This window comes from Hypanus sabinus, chromosome 10 (genome assembly GCF_030144855.1).
Source record: "Hypanus sabinus isolate sHypSab1 chromosome 10, sHypSab1.hap1, whole genome shotgun sequence".
Classification (NCBI taxonomy): Eukaryota; Metazoa; Chordata; class Chondrichthyes; order Myliobatiformes; family Dasyatidae; genus Hypanus; species Hypanus sabinus.
This window is the reverse complement of record NC_082715.1, coordinates 5,000,678-5,015,680: the sequence shown is the minus strand read 5'-3', so window position 1 is coordinate 5,015,680 and position 15,003 is coordinate 5,000,678. Positions and strand designations below refer to the sequence as shown.

General features: G+C 48.4%; 1 protein-coding gene across 6 annotated transcripts in view; it reads left to right on the top strand.

Moving 5' to 3' along the window:
- klhl32 (kelch-like family member 32) overlaps window positions 1–15,003 on the top strand; it is a 446,189-nt gene that overhangs the window by 63,009 nt on the left and 368,177 nt on the right. For all 6 annotated transcript variants that reach the window (XM_059981371.1, XM_059981372.1, XM_059981374.1 and 3 more), the window contains one exon: window positions 8,795–8,902. In XM_059981371.1, the coding sequence (XP_059837354.1) occupies window positions 8,795–8,902 (108 nt within the window). The remainder of the gene's footprint in view (window positions 1–8,794; window positions 8,903–15,003) is intronic.

Sequence of the window (15,003 nt, the reverse complement as noted above, 5' to 3'; positions counted from 1 at the left end):
GTTTTTTTTTATCTGTAGCGATGTAGAAAATGTATTAAAAAACTAATAAGAAAAAAAAACAGACCACACAAGAAAAATCACATAATGTTTGGTAATCCCCATTCCAGAGTCCGGAGAGGCTGCTGCGTATTGATATCGCGCTACCATCTTAGCACGTTCCCCAGAAAGGAACCACAAACCCATCAGACAAACCTAAAGCTACAAGACCGACACAAAACCACATAGTTACATATAGTTATAGTTAACATATAGTTTCAACACTGCAGATAATACCATAATTGATAAAAGACTAACTGACAAAGACCACATAATTATAACACATAGTTTCAACAGTGCAAAGCAATACCGTAATCTGATAAAGAGCAGTTCATGGCACGGTTTAAAAGAAAGTCTCAAAGTCCCGACAGCCCATCATCTCACGCAGATGGTAGAAGGAAGAAAAACTCTTCCTGCCATGAACCTCCAGTGCCTCAGCTTGCCGATACGACACTCTGGGAGACCCGACCACAGCCAACTGGATAATTAGCGTGGATTTCTTGTTAAAACACAGCGATGCTGTTTCTGCTTACAAATTTGAACGATCCCATCTGAAAACTTGAGCGTACTAATAAGGTAGTCTGCCTTCCCACCATTCGTATATACCAGTGTTTGGCTTGGAACAAAACGGAACTTGGGGCCATTGTAACAAGACACCTTGCATGTCCAGCAGTGTGGTTGCATAAAACACTCAGAATAAGGAAAAATCACTCGCAGGCTGGATAAGCACTGTATCCCAATATTTGCTCGCGTGCCGGTCAAAATACCTTCCTGGGCCGGATTTGCCCTATGGGCCGTAGGTTGCCTAGTGGGACTGGATGTGGAGAGGATGTTTCCTATAGTGGGGGGGGGGGGGTGTTGCCTGGGACCAGAGGGCGCAGCGTCAGAATACAGCTGATTCACTCATGGTGTAGACAGAGATGAGAAGGAATTTCTTTTGTTTGAAGCTGGTGAATCTGTGGAATTCATTGCCACAGATTGTTTTAGAGGCCAAGTCACTGGGTATATTTAAAGTGGAGATTGATAGTTTCTTGATTAGTCAGGGCATCAAAGATTATGGGTAGAAGGTAGGTGAATGGGGTTGAGGAGGATAATCAATTGGCCATGATGGAATGGTGGAAAAGTCTCAATGGGCTGAATTGCCCAATTCTGCTTCTCTGTCTTTTGGTCGTAAACAAGTAGAAGAGGTTTTGTGGTTCTGTGGCTGAAGCAGCATGTGGGACATGAGACAGAATGAGGTAACAAAAGCTCCAATTTAGGTAAATTGTGAATAGGATATGGAAGAAAGATGCTGGAAATAATGAGAACTGGAAGGGGTGAAGCTTGGATGCAGTAATATGGAGGAGGATTGCTGACTTCCAGATGGATTTCATTCAGTGAGGAACACGACCTGGCACGAGGTGTGGTTGAGAGAGTAAGGGCAGCGTGTTTGTGCTTGGAGTATTCAGAGTGGCAGACAGTGGTGCTCAGAGCAAAAGAGGCAGCAGTGGTACTCGGGATAGATCAGAATCAGGTTTATTATCATTGGCATGTGTTGTGAAAATTGTTGTTTTGCGGCAGCAACACGGCTCAATGTATTTCAAAATTACTATAAATTACAGTAAGAAATGTATAAAATAGATAGTCCAAAAATAGAGCAAAATGAAGCTGTGCTCATGGGTTTATGGACTGCTCAGAAATCTGATGCGGGATGGGGAGAAGCTTTCTGAACTATTGAGTGTGTATCTTCAGGCTCCTGTACCTTCTCCTTCTCACTTCCAGTAGGTTTGGTATTGTCACTTAAAGTAAAATTGGATAGGTATATAGACAGGAAAGGAATGGAGGGTTAAGGGCTGAGTGTGGGCCAGTGGGACTAGGTGAGAGTCAGCATTTGGCACGGACTAGAAGGGCCAAGATGGCCTGTTTCCATGCTGTAATTGTTATATGGTTATATGGTTAACGGTACCAATGAGAAGAGGGCATGTCCTTGACGGTGTGGGTTACTAATGATGGATTTCATTAGAAACAGGGATGGTGCCGGAGGATTGGTGTATTGCTCATGTGGTTCCATTGTTTAAAAAGGGTTCTAAGAGTAAACCTAGCAATTATCGGCCTGTGAGTTTGACATCAGTAAATAAATGGATTCTTAGAGATGGTATATATAATTATCTGGATAGAAGGGTCTGATTAGGAACAGTCAAAATGGATTTGTGTGTGGAAGGTCATGTTTGACAAATCTTATTGAATTTTGGAAGAGGTTATTAGGAAAGTTGACGAGGGTAAAGCAGTGGATATTGTCTATATGGACTTCAGTAAGGCCTTTGACAAGGTTCCACACGGAAGGTTAGTTAGGAAGGTTCAATGGTTAGGTATTAATATTGAAGTAGTGAAATGGATTCAACAGTGGCTGGATGGGAGATGCCAGAGAGTAGTGGTGGATAACTGTTTGTCAGGTTGGAGGCCGGTGACTAGTGGTGTGCCTCAGGGATCTGTACTGGGTCCAATGTTGTTTGTCATATACATTAATGATCTGGATGATGGGGTGGTAAACTGGATTAGTAAGTATGCAGATGAAACTAAAATAGGTGGTGTTGTGTATAATGAAATAGGTTTTCAAAGTTTGCAGAGAGATTTAGGCCAGTTAGAAGAGTTGGCTGAAAGATGGCAGATGGAGTTTAATGCTGATAAGTGTGAGCTGCTACATTTTGGTAAGAATAATCAAAATAGGACATACATGGTAAATGGTATGGCATTGAAGAATGCAGTAGAACAGAGTGATCTAGGAATAATGGTGCATAGTTCCCTGAAGGTGGAATCTTGTGTGGATAGGGTGGTGAAGAAAGCTTTTGGAAAGCTGGCCTTTATAAATCAGAGCATTAAGTATAGGAGTTGGGATGTAATGTTAAAATTGTACAAGGCATTGATAAGGCTGAATTTGGAGTATTGTGTACAGTTCTGGTCACTGAATTATAGGAAAGATGTAAACAAAATAGAGAGAATACAGAGGAGATTTACTAGAATGTTACCTGGGTTTCAGCACCTAAGCTACAGAGAAAGGTTGAACAAGTTAGGTCTTTATTCTTTGGAGCGTAGAAGGTTGAGGTGGGACTTGATATAGGTATTTAAAATTATGAGGGGGATAGATAGAGTTGACGTGGATGGACTTTTTCCATTGAGAGTAGGGGAGATTCAAACAAGAGGACATGAGTTGAAAGTTAGGGGTCAAAAGTTTAGGGGTAACACGAGGGGGAACTTCTTTACTCAGAGAGTGGTAGCTCTGTGGAACGGCTTCCAGTAGAAGTGGTAGAGGCAGGTTTGGTATTGTCATTTAAAGTAAAATTGGATAGGTATATGGACAGGAAAGGAAAGGAGGGTTATGGGCTGAGTGCAGGTCGGTGGGACTAGGTGAGAATAAGCGTTCGGCATGGACTAGAAGGGCTGAGATGGCCTGTTTCCGTGCTGTAATTGTTATATGGTTACTGAGCATGAACTTTTGAAGATATCTCAATGGTAGGGAGGATTGTGCTTGTGATGGAGCTGGATGAGTTTGCAACTTTCAGCAGCTTTTTCTGATCCTGTACAGAGGCAGCGATGAAACCAGTTAGAGTGTTTTCCATGGTACATCTGTAGAACTTTGCTAGAGTATTTAGTGGAGAAGACTGGATGATAAGAACTCTACTGAAGCAGTGGCTGGCTAGGAATTGGCCATTGCAAGTGGAGAGAACACAACCTTGCATCCAATGGAATAACTTAAGTCATGCTTATTCAAATACTAGAACCTCTTCTTTAAGCTGTTGGCCCTTTGGTAAAAGCAGGGAAGATGGATGCACGGGACACACACACAATGTTCAAAGTAAATTTATTATCAAAGTTCGTATATGTAACCATATACAACCCTGAGATTAATTTTCTTACAAGCATTCGCAGTAGAACAAAGAAATACAATAAAATCAATGAAAAACTGCACACAAACCCTAACAAACATCAATGGACAGAAGACAAACTGTGCAAATACAAAAAATATATGTAATAATAGTAATACTAAATAATTCTGAGAACATGAATTGTAGAGTCTCTGAAAGCGAGTTTATAAATTGTGGTCAGTGCTCAGTTTAGTGTTTGCACACATGCATGTAAAAGTTGTCAATATTGTGCCTTAAGTGCGATACTAGGATATAATGGAATCATTTAAAAAGCAAAATTAGTAAATACAGTATAAAGCAATGTCAAAAAGGAACTGCATAACAGGTTAAGGAATTTGGAGATGTATGGACTTTGGTTTGAGCTTGACATGAAGGAGATTGTGTTGCTGCCAGTGCCTGCTTTCAGGCAAATGAGTGAGTGAGTTGCTGTAGCAGGCAAGTGCATGGATATAACTGTTCCCTCTCCCCCTCCCCACTCCCCCTCCCCTCTCCCCCCCCCTCCTCCCCTCCTTCCCCCTCCCCTTCTCCCCTGTTTTGCCAACACATCCAGGTGAGCATACGGGGAGGTAGCATACTTGCCCACTGCTACTCTCCCTTCTGCAATGCTTACAAAGTGCTCCTTCGCCCCCCCCCCCATTTGGAAAATCAGATCACTCCTCCATTTTGCTGCTGCTGCAGTACAGGCAGACGTCCACTCTTGGTCCAACCAATCGGCCTCCATGCTGCAGGACTTTGATGACGTCGACTGGAATGTCTTCCTTGTTGAGGATGTCTCTGAGTTCATGGGTGGGGTCACGAGTTTCATCTGGAAGTGCAACAGGGTCTTCCCGAACCAGAAGCCCTGGATCAACAGTTCCACGCAAATACATCATAGGAACAGGGCCTTTTAATCTGATCACTAATCCAATTAAATTAGTGATCAGATGACCAATTGAACTAATCTCTTCTGCCTACACAGTATCCATATTCCTCACATTCAATTGCCTATCTAAATGTTGCTTAAGAGTTGCTAAATGTCTCTACCACCACCCCAGGCAGAACCTCCCAGGTACCCTCCACTCTCTGTTTTTAAAAAAAGTTGCCCCTCACATCTCTTTTGAAATAACCCCCACTCCGACCCTACCTGATTACGTGCCCCTGGTTTTAGACATTTCCTTCCTGGGAAAAAGATGTTGTCTAACTCCTCCATCTTTACCTCTCATAATTTTATAAACCTCTATCAGATTTCCTCTCAGATTTAAGCAGCCATGAACACACATCTGCCACATTGTTGTCAATGCAGAAGTTTAAATGTGCTACAAGCCTATTATTAAAGCCTATTATTATTCGGAGCAAGAAAGCTGTGGGTAAACGGCTAAGGATTTCTGGAGTGAAGGCAGTTTTGCTACTCGGGGTAAATGAGAGGCAAGACTGCGCAGGAGTGTGATGTCAGCCAGTAGAGGGGAAAAGGTTTAAAAAGAAGATTGCTATATCCAGTGGGCAGTGGAGTGAGAGGGAGGCAGAGTCATAGGGCTTTGGCTCAATGGGCTTAGGCGGTAATGGGGTGAGGCAGGGTAGGTTTAACTGTGTTAATTGCGGAAAGGAAGAAGTATGTGTGTGAGGCCGGTTTTCTGTGCTCGGTGTCAGATGTGGGAGGTCCTGGAGTCTCTCAGCCTCCCGGACAGCCATACCTGCACCCAATGTGTCGAGCTGCAGCTCCTAAGGGACCAAATTAGGGAACTGGAGATGCAGCTCGATGACCTTCACCTGGTCAGGGAGAGTGAGGAGGTGCAGGGCCACGGGGAACAGACAAGTGGGTCACAGTCAGGAGGGGGAAGGGGAAGATTCAGATGCTAGAGAGTACCCCTGTGGCTGTACCCCTTGACAATAAGTACTCCAGATTGAATACTGTTGGGGGGAGGAACAGCCTACCTGGGGGAAACAACAGTGGCCATGCCTCTGGCATAGAGTCTGGCCCTGTGGTTCAGAAGGGTAGGGAAAGGAAGAGGAAGGCAGTAGTGAAAGGGGACTCTATAGTTAGGGGGTCAGACGCAATTCTGTGGATGCAGGAAAGAAACTCGGATGGTAGTTTGCCTCCCAGGTTCCAGGGTCCGGGATATTTCAGATCACATCCAAGATATCCTGTAGTGGGAGGGAGAACAGCCAGAGGTCGTGGTACATATTGGTACCAATGACATAGGTAGGAAAAGGGAAGAGGTCCTAAAAAAATCTACAGGGAATTGGAAAGGAGGGAACTGGAGGCTACTGTGGGAGGCGAGGGTGATTGTTGAGCCTCTGGTGATGATCTTTGCATCATCAATGGGGACGGGAGCGATTCCGAAGGATTGGAGGTTTACAGATGTTGTTCCTTTATTCAAGAAAGGGAGTAGAGATAGCCCAGGAAATTATAGACCAGTGAGTCTTACCTCAGTGGTTGGTGAATTGATGGAGAGGATCCTGAGAGGCAGAATTTATGAACATTTGGAGAGATATAATATGATTAGGATTACTCAGCATGGCTTTGTCAAGGGCACGTTGTGCCTTACGAGCCTGAATGAATTTTCTGAGGATGTGACTAAACACATTGATGAAGGAAGAGCAGTAGATGTAGTGTATAAGGATTTCAGCAAGGCATTTGATAAGGTAGCCCACACAAAGCTTATTGAGAAAGTAAGAAGGCATGGGAAACAAGGGGACATTTCTTTATTGATCTAGAACTGGCTTACCCACAGAAGGCAAAGAGAGGTCACAGACGGGTCATATTCTGCATGGAGTTCGGTCACCAGTGGTGTGCCTCAGGAATCTGTTCTGGGACCCCTACTCTTTGTAATTTCTATAAATGACCTGGATGAGGAAGTGGAGGGATGGGTTAGTAGGTTTGCTGATGACACAAAGCTTGAAGGTGTTGTGGATTGTGTGGAGGGCTGTCAGAGGTCACAGCAGGACATTGATAGGATGCAAAACTGGGCTGAGAAGTGGCAGATGGAGTTCAATCCAGGTAAGTGTGAAGTGGTTCATTTTGGTAGGTCAAATATGATGGCAGAATATAGTATTAATGGTAAGACTCTTGGCAGTGTGGAGGATCAGAGGGATCTTGGGGTCCAAGTCCATAGGACACACAAAGCTGCTGTGCAGGTTGACTCTGTGGTTAAGAAGGCATATGGTGTATTGGCCTTCATCAATTGTGGAATTGAATTTAGGAGCTGAGAGGTAATGTTATGGCTATATAGGACCCCAGTCAGACCCCACTTGGAGTATTGTGCTCAGTTCTAGTCGCCTCACTACAGGAAGGATGTGGAAGCCATAAAAAGGGTGCAGAGGAGATTTACAAGGATGTTGCCTGGATTGGGGAGCATGCCTGACAAGAATAGGTTGAGGGAACCCTGCATTTTCTTCTTGGGGTGACAGATGATGAGAGATGACTGAATAGAGGTGTATAAGATGATGAGAGGCATTGATCGTGTGGATAGTCAGAGGCTTTTTCCCAGGCTGAAATGGTTGCCACAAGAGGATACAGGTTTAAGTTGCTGGGGAGTTGGTACAGAGGAGATGTCAGGGGTAAGTTTTTTACTCTGAGAGTGGTGAGTACATGGAATGGGCTGCTGGCAATGGTGGTGGAGGCGGATACAATAGGGTCTTTTAAGAGAATTTTGGATAGGTACTTGGAGCTTAGAAAAATTGAGGGCTATGGGCAAGCCTAGTAATTTCTAAGGTAGGGACATGTTCGGCACAACTTCGTGGGCCGAAGGGCCTACGTTGTGCTGCAGGTTTTCTATGTTTCTATCTTTATATGAATGATTCCAGCATTGTTAAAGCAGTGGCTGATTGACAGGAGGCAAAGAGTGGGAATGAAGGGAACCTTTCCTGTCTTGGCTGCTGGTGACTAGTGGTGTTCCACAGGGGTTTGAGTTGGGACCAGTTCTTTTTATAGTTTATGTCAATAATTTGTAGGATAGAATTGATGGCTTATTGCAAAGTTGGCAGATGATATGAAGATAGGTGTAGGGGCAAGTAGTTTTGTGGAAGTAGAGAGGTTACAGAGGGCTTAAACAGATTAGGAGAATGGGCAAAGAAGTGGCAGATGGAATACAGTGTCAAGAAGTGTACGGTCATGCACTTTGGTAGAAGAAATGAAAGGGTTGACAATTTTTTACATGGAGAGAAAATACAAAAAATTGAAGTGCAAGGGGACTTGGGAGTCCTTGTGCAGATTCCCCAAACGTTAGTGTACAGTTTGAGTCTGGTGAGGAAGGCAAATGTAATGTTGGCATTTATGTCAAGGGGACTAGAATACAAAAGTAAGGATGTAATGCCTGACTTGGAGTATTGTGAGCAGGTTTGGGCCCCTGATCTTACAAAAAATGTGCTGAAACTGGAGAGGGTTCAAAGGGGATTCGTGAAAATGATTTTAGGTTTGAATAGCTTGTCATATGAAAAGTATTTGATGGCTCTGGGCCTTTACTCGCTAGAATTCAGAAGAATGGGGGTGACCTCATTGAAACCTATTGAATGATGGTAGAGTGGATGTGGAGAGGATGTTTCCTATGGTGGGAGAGTTTAAGACCAGAGGACACAGCCTCAGAATAGAGGGGTGTCCTTTTAGAATGGATGCAGAGGAATTTCTTTAGCCATAGAGTGGTGAATCTGTGGAATTCTTTGTCACAGGTGGCTGTGGAGGCCAAGTCTGTATATTTAAGGCTGAGGTAGATATATTCTTGATTGGTTAGGGCATGAAGGGTTATGGGGCAAAGCAGCAGACTTGATGGGCTAAATAGCCTACTTCTGCTATAAGTTATGGTCTTACACCTGTCAATGCTTTATCCTCTGTTTTAAGTGACTGATCGATAATAATTAATTAATTTTAATTTCATTTCCAGGCCATGTTTAGTCTCTGCATGGTGGAGAGCGTGGCTGAGGAAGTGAATCTGCATGGAGTGACCAGTCTGGGTTTGAAACAAGCTCTCGACTTTGCATATACAGGACAGGTACTGTAATGTCTGTTTTATAAATTCTAAAGTTTCGAAGTTCAAAGACCAAAAACTTCTAGTAATCATTGTGTAGGTTTTCTTTATTGGCAGACAAACACAGAGCATAAATTGTGGTAAAAATTTCATGTCGTTATGCCATCTCATCGGACTAGCCTCTTTAAGTGAACCCTAACTCAATACCAGTGGTTGTGAATTATGGATATTTTTGCACCCATTACAATAACGTACACAGGCTCCAGCAGAATTCACCAAAACCAGCATTGTGAGCCTGTCTGGAGCTTGGACGAGCCGCCTGACTTGGGTCTTGTGTTTTATGGGTAGAGGAGGAGTAGGTGCCTCTGGCTGATCCAGAGATGTCTTGACACACACATGGCCATGTTGTGACAACAGGGGCATGGCAGTAGAATACTCCAACTTTTGGTAGGCTGGTTTAAGGTAGTCGACCAAAAGACATTCAGGTTTACCTCTCCTATCTATGATAAAGGTTTTTTTGCTCCATTCCAAAATGCAGAATGGGCCATTGTAAGGGGGTCTAAGGGGATGTTGGTGTCAGATGAAAACAGAAGAGGTGGAATGTACCATAGGTCAACAGGGACCCAAGAGTGCTTGATGCCATATTGGGAGGGAAAAGGAATTGAATTTACTGAAGAGGGTAGAACGTCGTTGAGAGGCTGACCAGGAGGTTGTGGTGTCAGGATTAAAATCACCTGGCCCTCGTAACAGCTGCCCGTTTAACAGCTCGGCTGTAGACAACTAGGAGCCCTCTTTTGGAGCAGTTCTGAGCCCCAGCAGGACCCATGGGAGACAAACACGCCAACACTTATCAGTCAGGGAAGCCCTCAGAGCAGCCTTTAAGGAACGGGGAAACCAATCACATTGGCCTTTGAGCTGCGGGTGATACATCGTGGTGTAATGTAGCTTAATGCAGAGATTCTGGGCCACTGCATCCCAGAGGTCTAACATGACATGGGGACTGTGGTCAAAGGAAATATCAGATGGGGTGACAAACCAGGCAACCCAGGTGCTGATGAATACCTGAGCTATGTCTACAGCTGTCATCGATACTAGAGGGACATTGTCTGGTCACCTGTTGGCATGCTCCATCATGGTAAGGAGATCTGTGAAACTGTGGGATTGGGGAAGAGGACCAACCAGGTCCACATTGACATGGTCAAACCATCACTTAGGAACGTCAAAAGGTGCCAATGGCACGCGAACACAATGGTTAATGTTTGCCCTTGGGTACTAAACACCGGCTGCTCTCCAATCATGCATGTCTTTCTGAGGCCATGTCAAATAAATTTCAGGCAACACTGACCTCATCTGGTAACCAGCAGCCAGCCAAAATAGGATCCCTTTTTTCCCACTCTCTGTTTTCAGCTGATTAGCCAATGGTCCATCCATGCTAGTAACTCCCCTGTAATTGCATGGGCACTTATCTTATTAAGCAACCTCACGTGTGGCATCTTGTCAAAGGCCTTCTGAAAATCCAAGACCATCTGCAGCTGGATTGGCGTGTCCATCCCCGGGTCAGTGTTCGAACCCGGGTGGGTGGCGTTCAGCCCCGGGTCAGTGTTCGGCCCTGGGTCAGTGTTCATCCCCATACAGTGTACATCCCTGGGTCAGAGTTCATCCCCGGGTCAGTGTTCATGCCCAGGTTAGTGTTCATCCCCGGGACAGTGTTCATCCCCGGGACAGTGTTCATACCCGGGACAATGTTCATCCCCGGGTCAGTGTTCGACCCCGGGTCTGTGTTTATCCCTGGGACAGTGATTATCTCTGGGACAGTGTTCCTCCCCAGGTCAGTGATCCGCCCCAGCATAGTGTTCATCCCCCGAGTCAGTGTATATCTCCTTGTTCAGTGTACATACCCGGGTCAGTGTTCATCCCGGGGTCAGTGTTTGACCCTGGGTGGGTGGCGTTCATCCCCGGGACAGTGTTCATCCCCGGGTCAGTGTTCATCCCGGGGTCCAAGTTTGACCGCAGGTGCGTGGCGTTCATCCCCGGGTCAGCGTTCATCCCCAGGACAGTGTTCATCCCCGGGTCATTGTTCATCCCCGGGTCAGAGTTCGACCCCGGGAAAGTGTTCATACCTCGGGAAGTGTTCATACCCGGGAAAGTGTTCATCCCCTGGTCAGAGTTCATCCCCTGGTCAGAGTTCATCCCCTGGTCAGCATTCATCCCCGGGACAGCGTTCATCCCTGAGTCAGTGTTCTCCCCCTGGTCAGTGTTCATCCCCGGGTCAGTGTTCATCCCCGGGTCAGTGTTCAACCCCGGGTCAGTGTTCAACCCCGGGTCAGTGTTCAACCCCGGGTCAGTGTTCGACTCCGGGTCAGTATGCATCCCCGGGTCTGTGTTCATCCCCACTTCAGTGTTCAACCCCGGGTCAGTGTTCATCCCCGGGTCATTAATCATCCCCAGGACAGTGTCCATCCCCGGGACAGTGTTCAACCCCCGGACAGTGTTCATCCCCTGGTCAGTGTTCATTCCCTGGTCAGTGTTCATCCCAGTTCAGTGTTCGACCCCAGGTCACTGTTCATCCCCGGGTCAGTAATCATCCCCAGGACAGTGTCCAACCCCGAGACAGTGTGCATCCCCGAGACAGTGTTCATCCCCGGGACAGTGTTCATCCTCGGGTCATTGTTCATCCCCGGGTCAGTGTTCGACCCCGGGAAAGTGTTCTTACCAGGGAAAGTGTTCATACCCGGGAAAATGTTCATCCCCGGGTCAACGGTCATCCCCGGGACTGCGTTCATCCCCGGGTCAGTGTTCGACCTTGGGTCAGTGTTCATCCCCGTGTCCGTGTTCATCCTCGGATTCATGTTCATGCCCGGTTCAGTGTTCGACCCCAGGTCAGTGTTCATCCCCAGGTCAGTGTTCATCCCCGGGACAGTGTCCATCCCCGGGACAGTATATATCCCCCGGCTCAGCGTTCATCCCCGGGTCAGCGTTCAACCCCGGGACAGTGTTCATCCCCGGGACAGTGTTTTTCCTTGGGTCAGCATTCATCCCCGGGTCAGAGTTCAACGCCGGTAAATTGTTCATACCTCGGGAAGTGTTCATACCCGGGAAAGTGTTCATCCCCTGGTCAGCGTTCATCCCCGGGACAGCGTTCATCCCTGGGACAGCGTTCATCCCTGGGTCAGTGTTCTCCCCCTGGTCAGTGTTCATCCCCGGGTCAGTGTTCAACCCCGGGTCAGTGTTCAACCCCAGGTCAGTGTTCGACTCCGGGTCAGTATGCATCCCCGGGTCTGTGTTCATCCCGAGTTCAGTGTTCAACCCCGGGTCAGTGTTCATCCCCGGGTCAGTGTTCGACCCCGGGTCTGTGTTTATCCCTGGGACAGTGATTATCTCTGGGACAGTGTTCCTCCCCAGGTCAGTGATCCGCCCCAGCATAGTGTTCATCCCCCGAGTCAGTGTACATCTCCTTGTTCAGTGTACATACCCGGGTCAGTGTTCATCCCGGGGTCAGTGTTTGACCCTGGGTGGGTGGCGTTCATCCCCGGGTAAGCGTTCATCCCCGGGACAGTGTTCATCCCCGGGTCAGTGTTCATCCCGGGGTCAGAGTTCGACCCCAGGAAAGTGTTCATACCTCGGGAAGTGTTCATACCCGGGAAAGTGTTCATCCCCTGGTAAGCATTCATCCCCGGGACAGCGTTCATCCCCGAGTCAGTGTTCTCCCCCTGGTCAGTGTTCATCCCCGGGTCAGTGTTCATCCCCGGGTCAGTGTTCAACCCCGGGTCAGTGTTCGACTCTGGGTCAGTATGCATCCCCGGGTCTGTGTTCATCCCCACTTCAGTGTTCAACCCCGGGTCAGTGTTCATCCCCGGGTCATTAATCATCCCCAGGACAGTGTCCATCCCCGGGACAGTGTCCATCCCCGGGACAGTGTTCAACCCCTGGACAGTGTTCATCCCCTGGTCAGTGTTCATCCCCTGGTCAGTGTTCATCCCAGTTCAGTGTTCGACCCCAGGTCACTGTTCATCCCCGGGTCAGCGGGTCAGTAATCATCCCCAGGACAGTGTCCAACCCCGAGACAGTGTTCATCCCCGAGACAGTGTTCGACCCCGGGAAAGTGTTCTTACCAGGGAAAGTGTTCATACCCGGGAAAATGTTCATCCCCGGGTCAACGGTCATCCCCGGGACTGCGTTCATCCCCGGGACTGCGTTCATCCCCGGGTCAGTGTTCGACCCCAGGTCAGTGTTCGACCCCAGGTCAGTGTTCATCCCCGGGTCAGTGTTCATCCCCGGGACAGTGTCCATCCCCGGGACAGTATACATCCCCCGGCTCAGCGTTCATCCCCGGGTCAGTGTTCAACCCCGGGACAGTGTTCATCCCCGGGACAGTGTTTTTCCTTGGGTCAGCATTCATCCCCGGGTCAGAGTTCAACGCCGGTAAATTGTTCATACCTCGGGAAGTGTTCATACCCGGGAAAGTGTTCATCCCCTGGTCAGCGTTCATCCCCGGGACAGCGTTCATCCCCGGGACAGCGTTCATCCCTGGGTCAGTGTTCTCCCCCTGGTCAGTGTTCATCCCCGGGTCAGTGTTCATCCCCGGGTCAGTGTTCAACCCCGGGTCAGTGTTCAACCCCAGGTCAGTGTTCGACTCCGGGTCAGTATGCATCCCCGGGTCTGTGTTCATCCCGAGTTCAGTGTTCAACCCCGGGTCAGTGTTCATCCCCGGGACAGTGTTCATCCCCGGGACAGTGTCCATCCCCGGGACAGTGTTCATCGCTGGGACAGTGTTCATGCCCAGGACAGTGTTCTACCCCGGGACAGTGTTCATCCCCAGGACAGTGTTCATCCCCTGGTTAGTGTTCGACCTCGGGTCAGTGTTCATCCCCGGGTCCGTGTTCATCCCCGGATCCGTGTACATCCCCAGGTCAGTGTTCGACCCCAGGTCAGTGTTCATCCCCAGTGTCAGTGTTCATCCCCGGGACAGTCGTCTTCCCCGGGATAGTGTCCATCCCCTGGTCAGTGTCCATTCCCTGGTCAGTGTTCATCCCCGGGTCAATGTTTCAACTCCGGGTCAGTGTTCATCCCCGGGCCAGTGTTCGACTCCGGGTCAATATTCATCCCCGGGTCAATATACATCCCCGGGTCAGTGTTCATCCCCAGTTCAGTGTTCGACCCCTGGTCACTGTTCATCCCCGGGTCAGTAATCATCCCCAGGACAGTGTTCATCCCCAGGACAGTGTTCATCCCCGGGACAGTGTTCAACCCCGGGTCAGAGTTCGACCCCGGGAAAGAGTTCATACCTCGATAAGTGTTCATACCAGGGAAAGTGTTCATCCCCTGGTCAATTTTCATCCCCGGGTCAGTAGTCATCCCCAGGACAGTTTTCACCCCGGGACAGTGTTCATCCCCAGTTCAGTGTTCGACCCCTGGTCACTGTTCATCCCCGGGTCAGTAGTCATCTCCAGGACAGTTTTCACCCCGGGAGAGTGTTCATCCCCGGGACAGTGTTCATCCCTGGGTCAGTGTTCATCCCCAGTTCAGTGTTCGACCCCTGGTCACTGTTCATCCCCGGGTCAGTAATCATCCCCAGGACAGTTTTCACCCCGGGACAGTGTTCATCCCCGGGACAGTGTTCATCCCCGGGTCAGTGTTCATCCCCGGGTAAATGTTCAACCCCAGGACTGTGTTCATCCTTGGGTCATTGTTCAACCGCGGTACAGTGTTCATCCCCAGGACAGTGTTCATCCCCTGGTCAGTGTTCGACCTCGGGTCAGTGTTCATCCCCAGGTCCGTGTTCTTCCCCGGATCCATGTTCATCCCCGGGTCAGTGTTCGACCCCAGGTCAGTGTTCATCCCCAGGTCAGTGTTCATCCCCGGGACAGTATACATCCCCCGGACGGTATACATTCCCCGGCTCAGCGTTCATCCCCGCGACAGTGTTCATCCCCGGGACAGTGTTCATCCCCAGGTCAGTGATCATCCCCAGGACAGTGTCCATCCCCTGGTCAGTGTCCATCCCCAGGACAGTGTTCATCCCCTGGTCAGTGTTCGACCTCGGGTCAGTGTTCATCCCCAGGTCCGTGTTCTTCCCCGGATCCATGTTCATCCCCGGGTCAGTGTTCGACCCCAGGTCAGTGTTC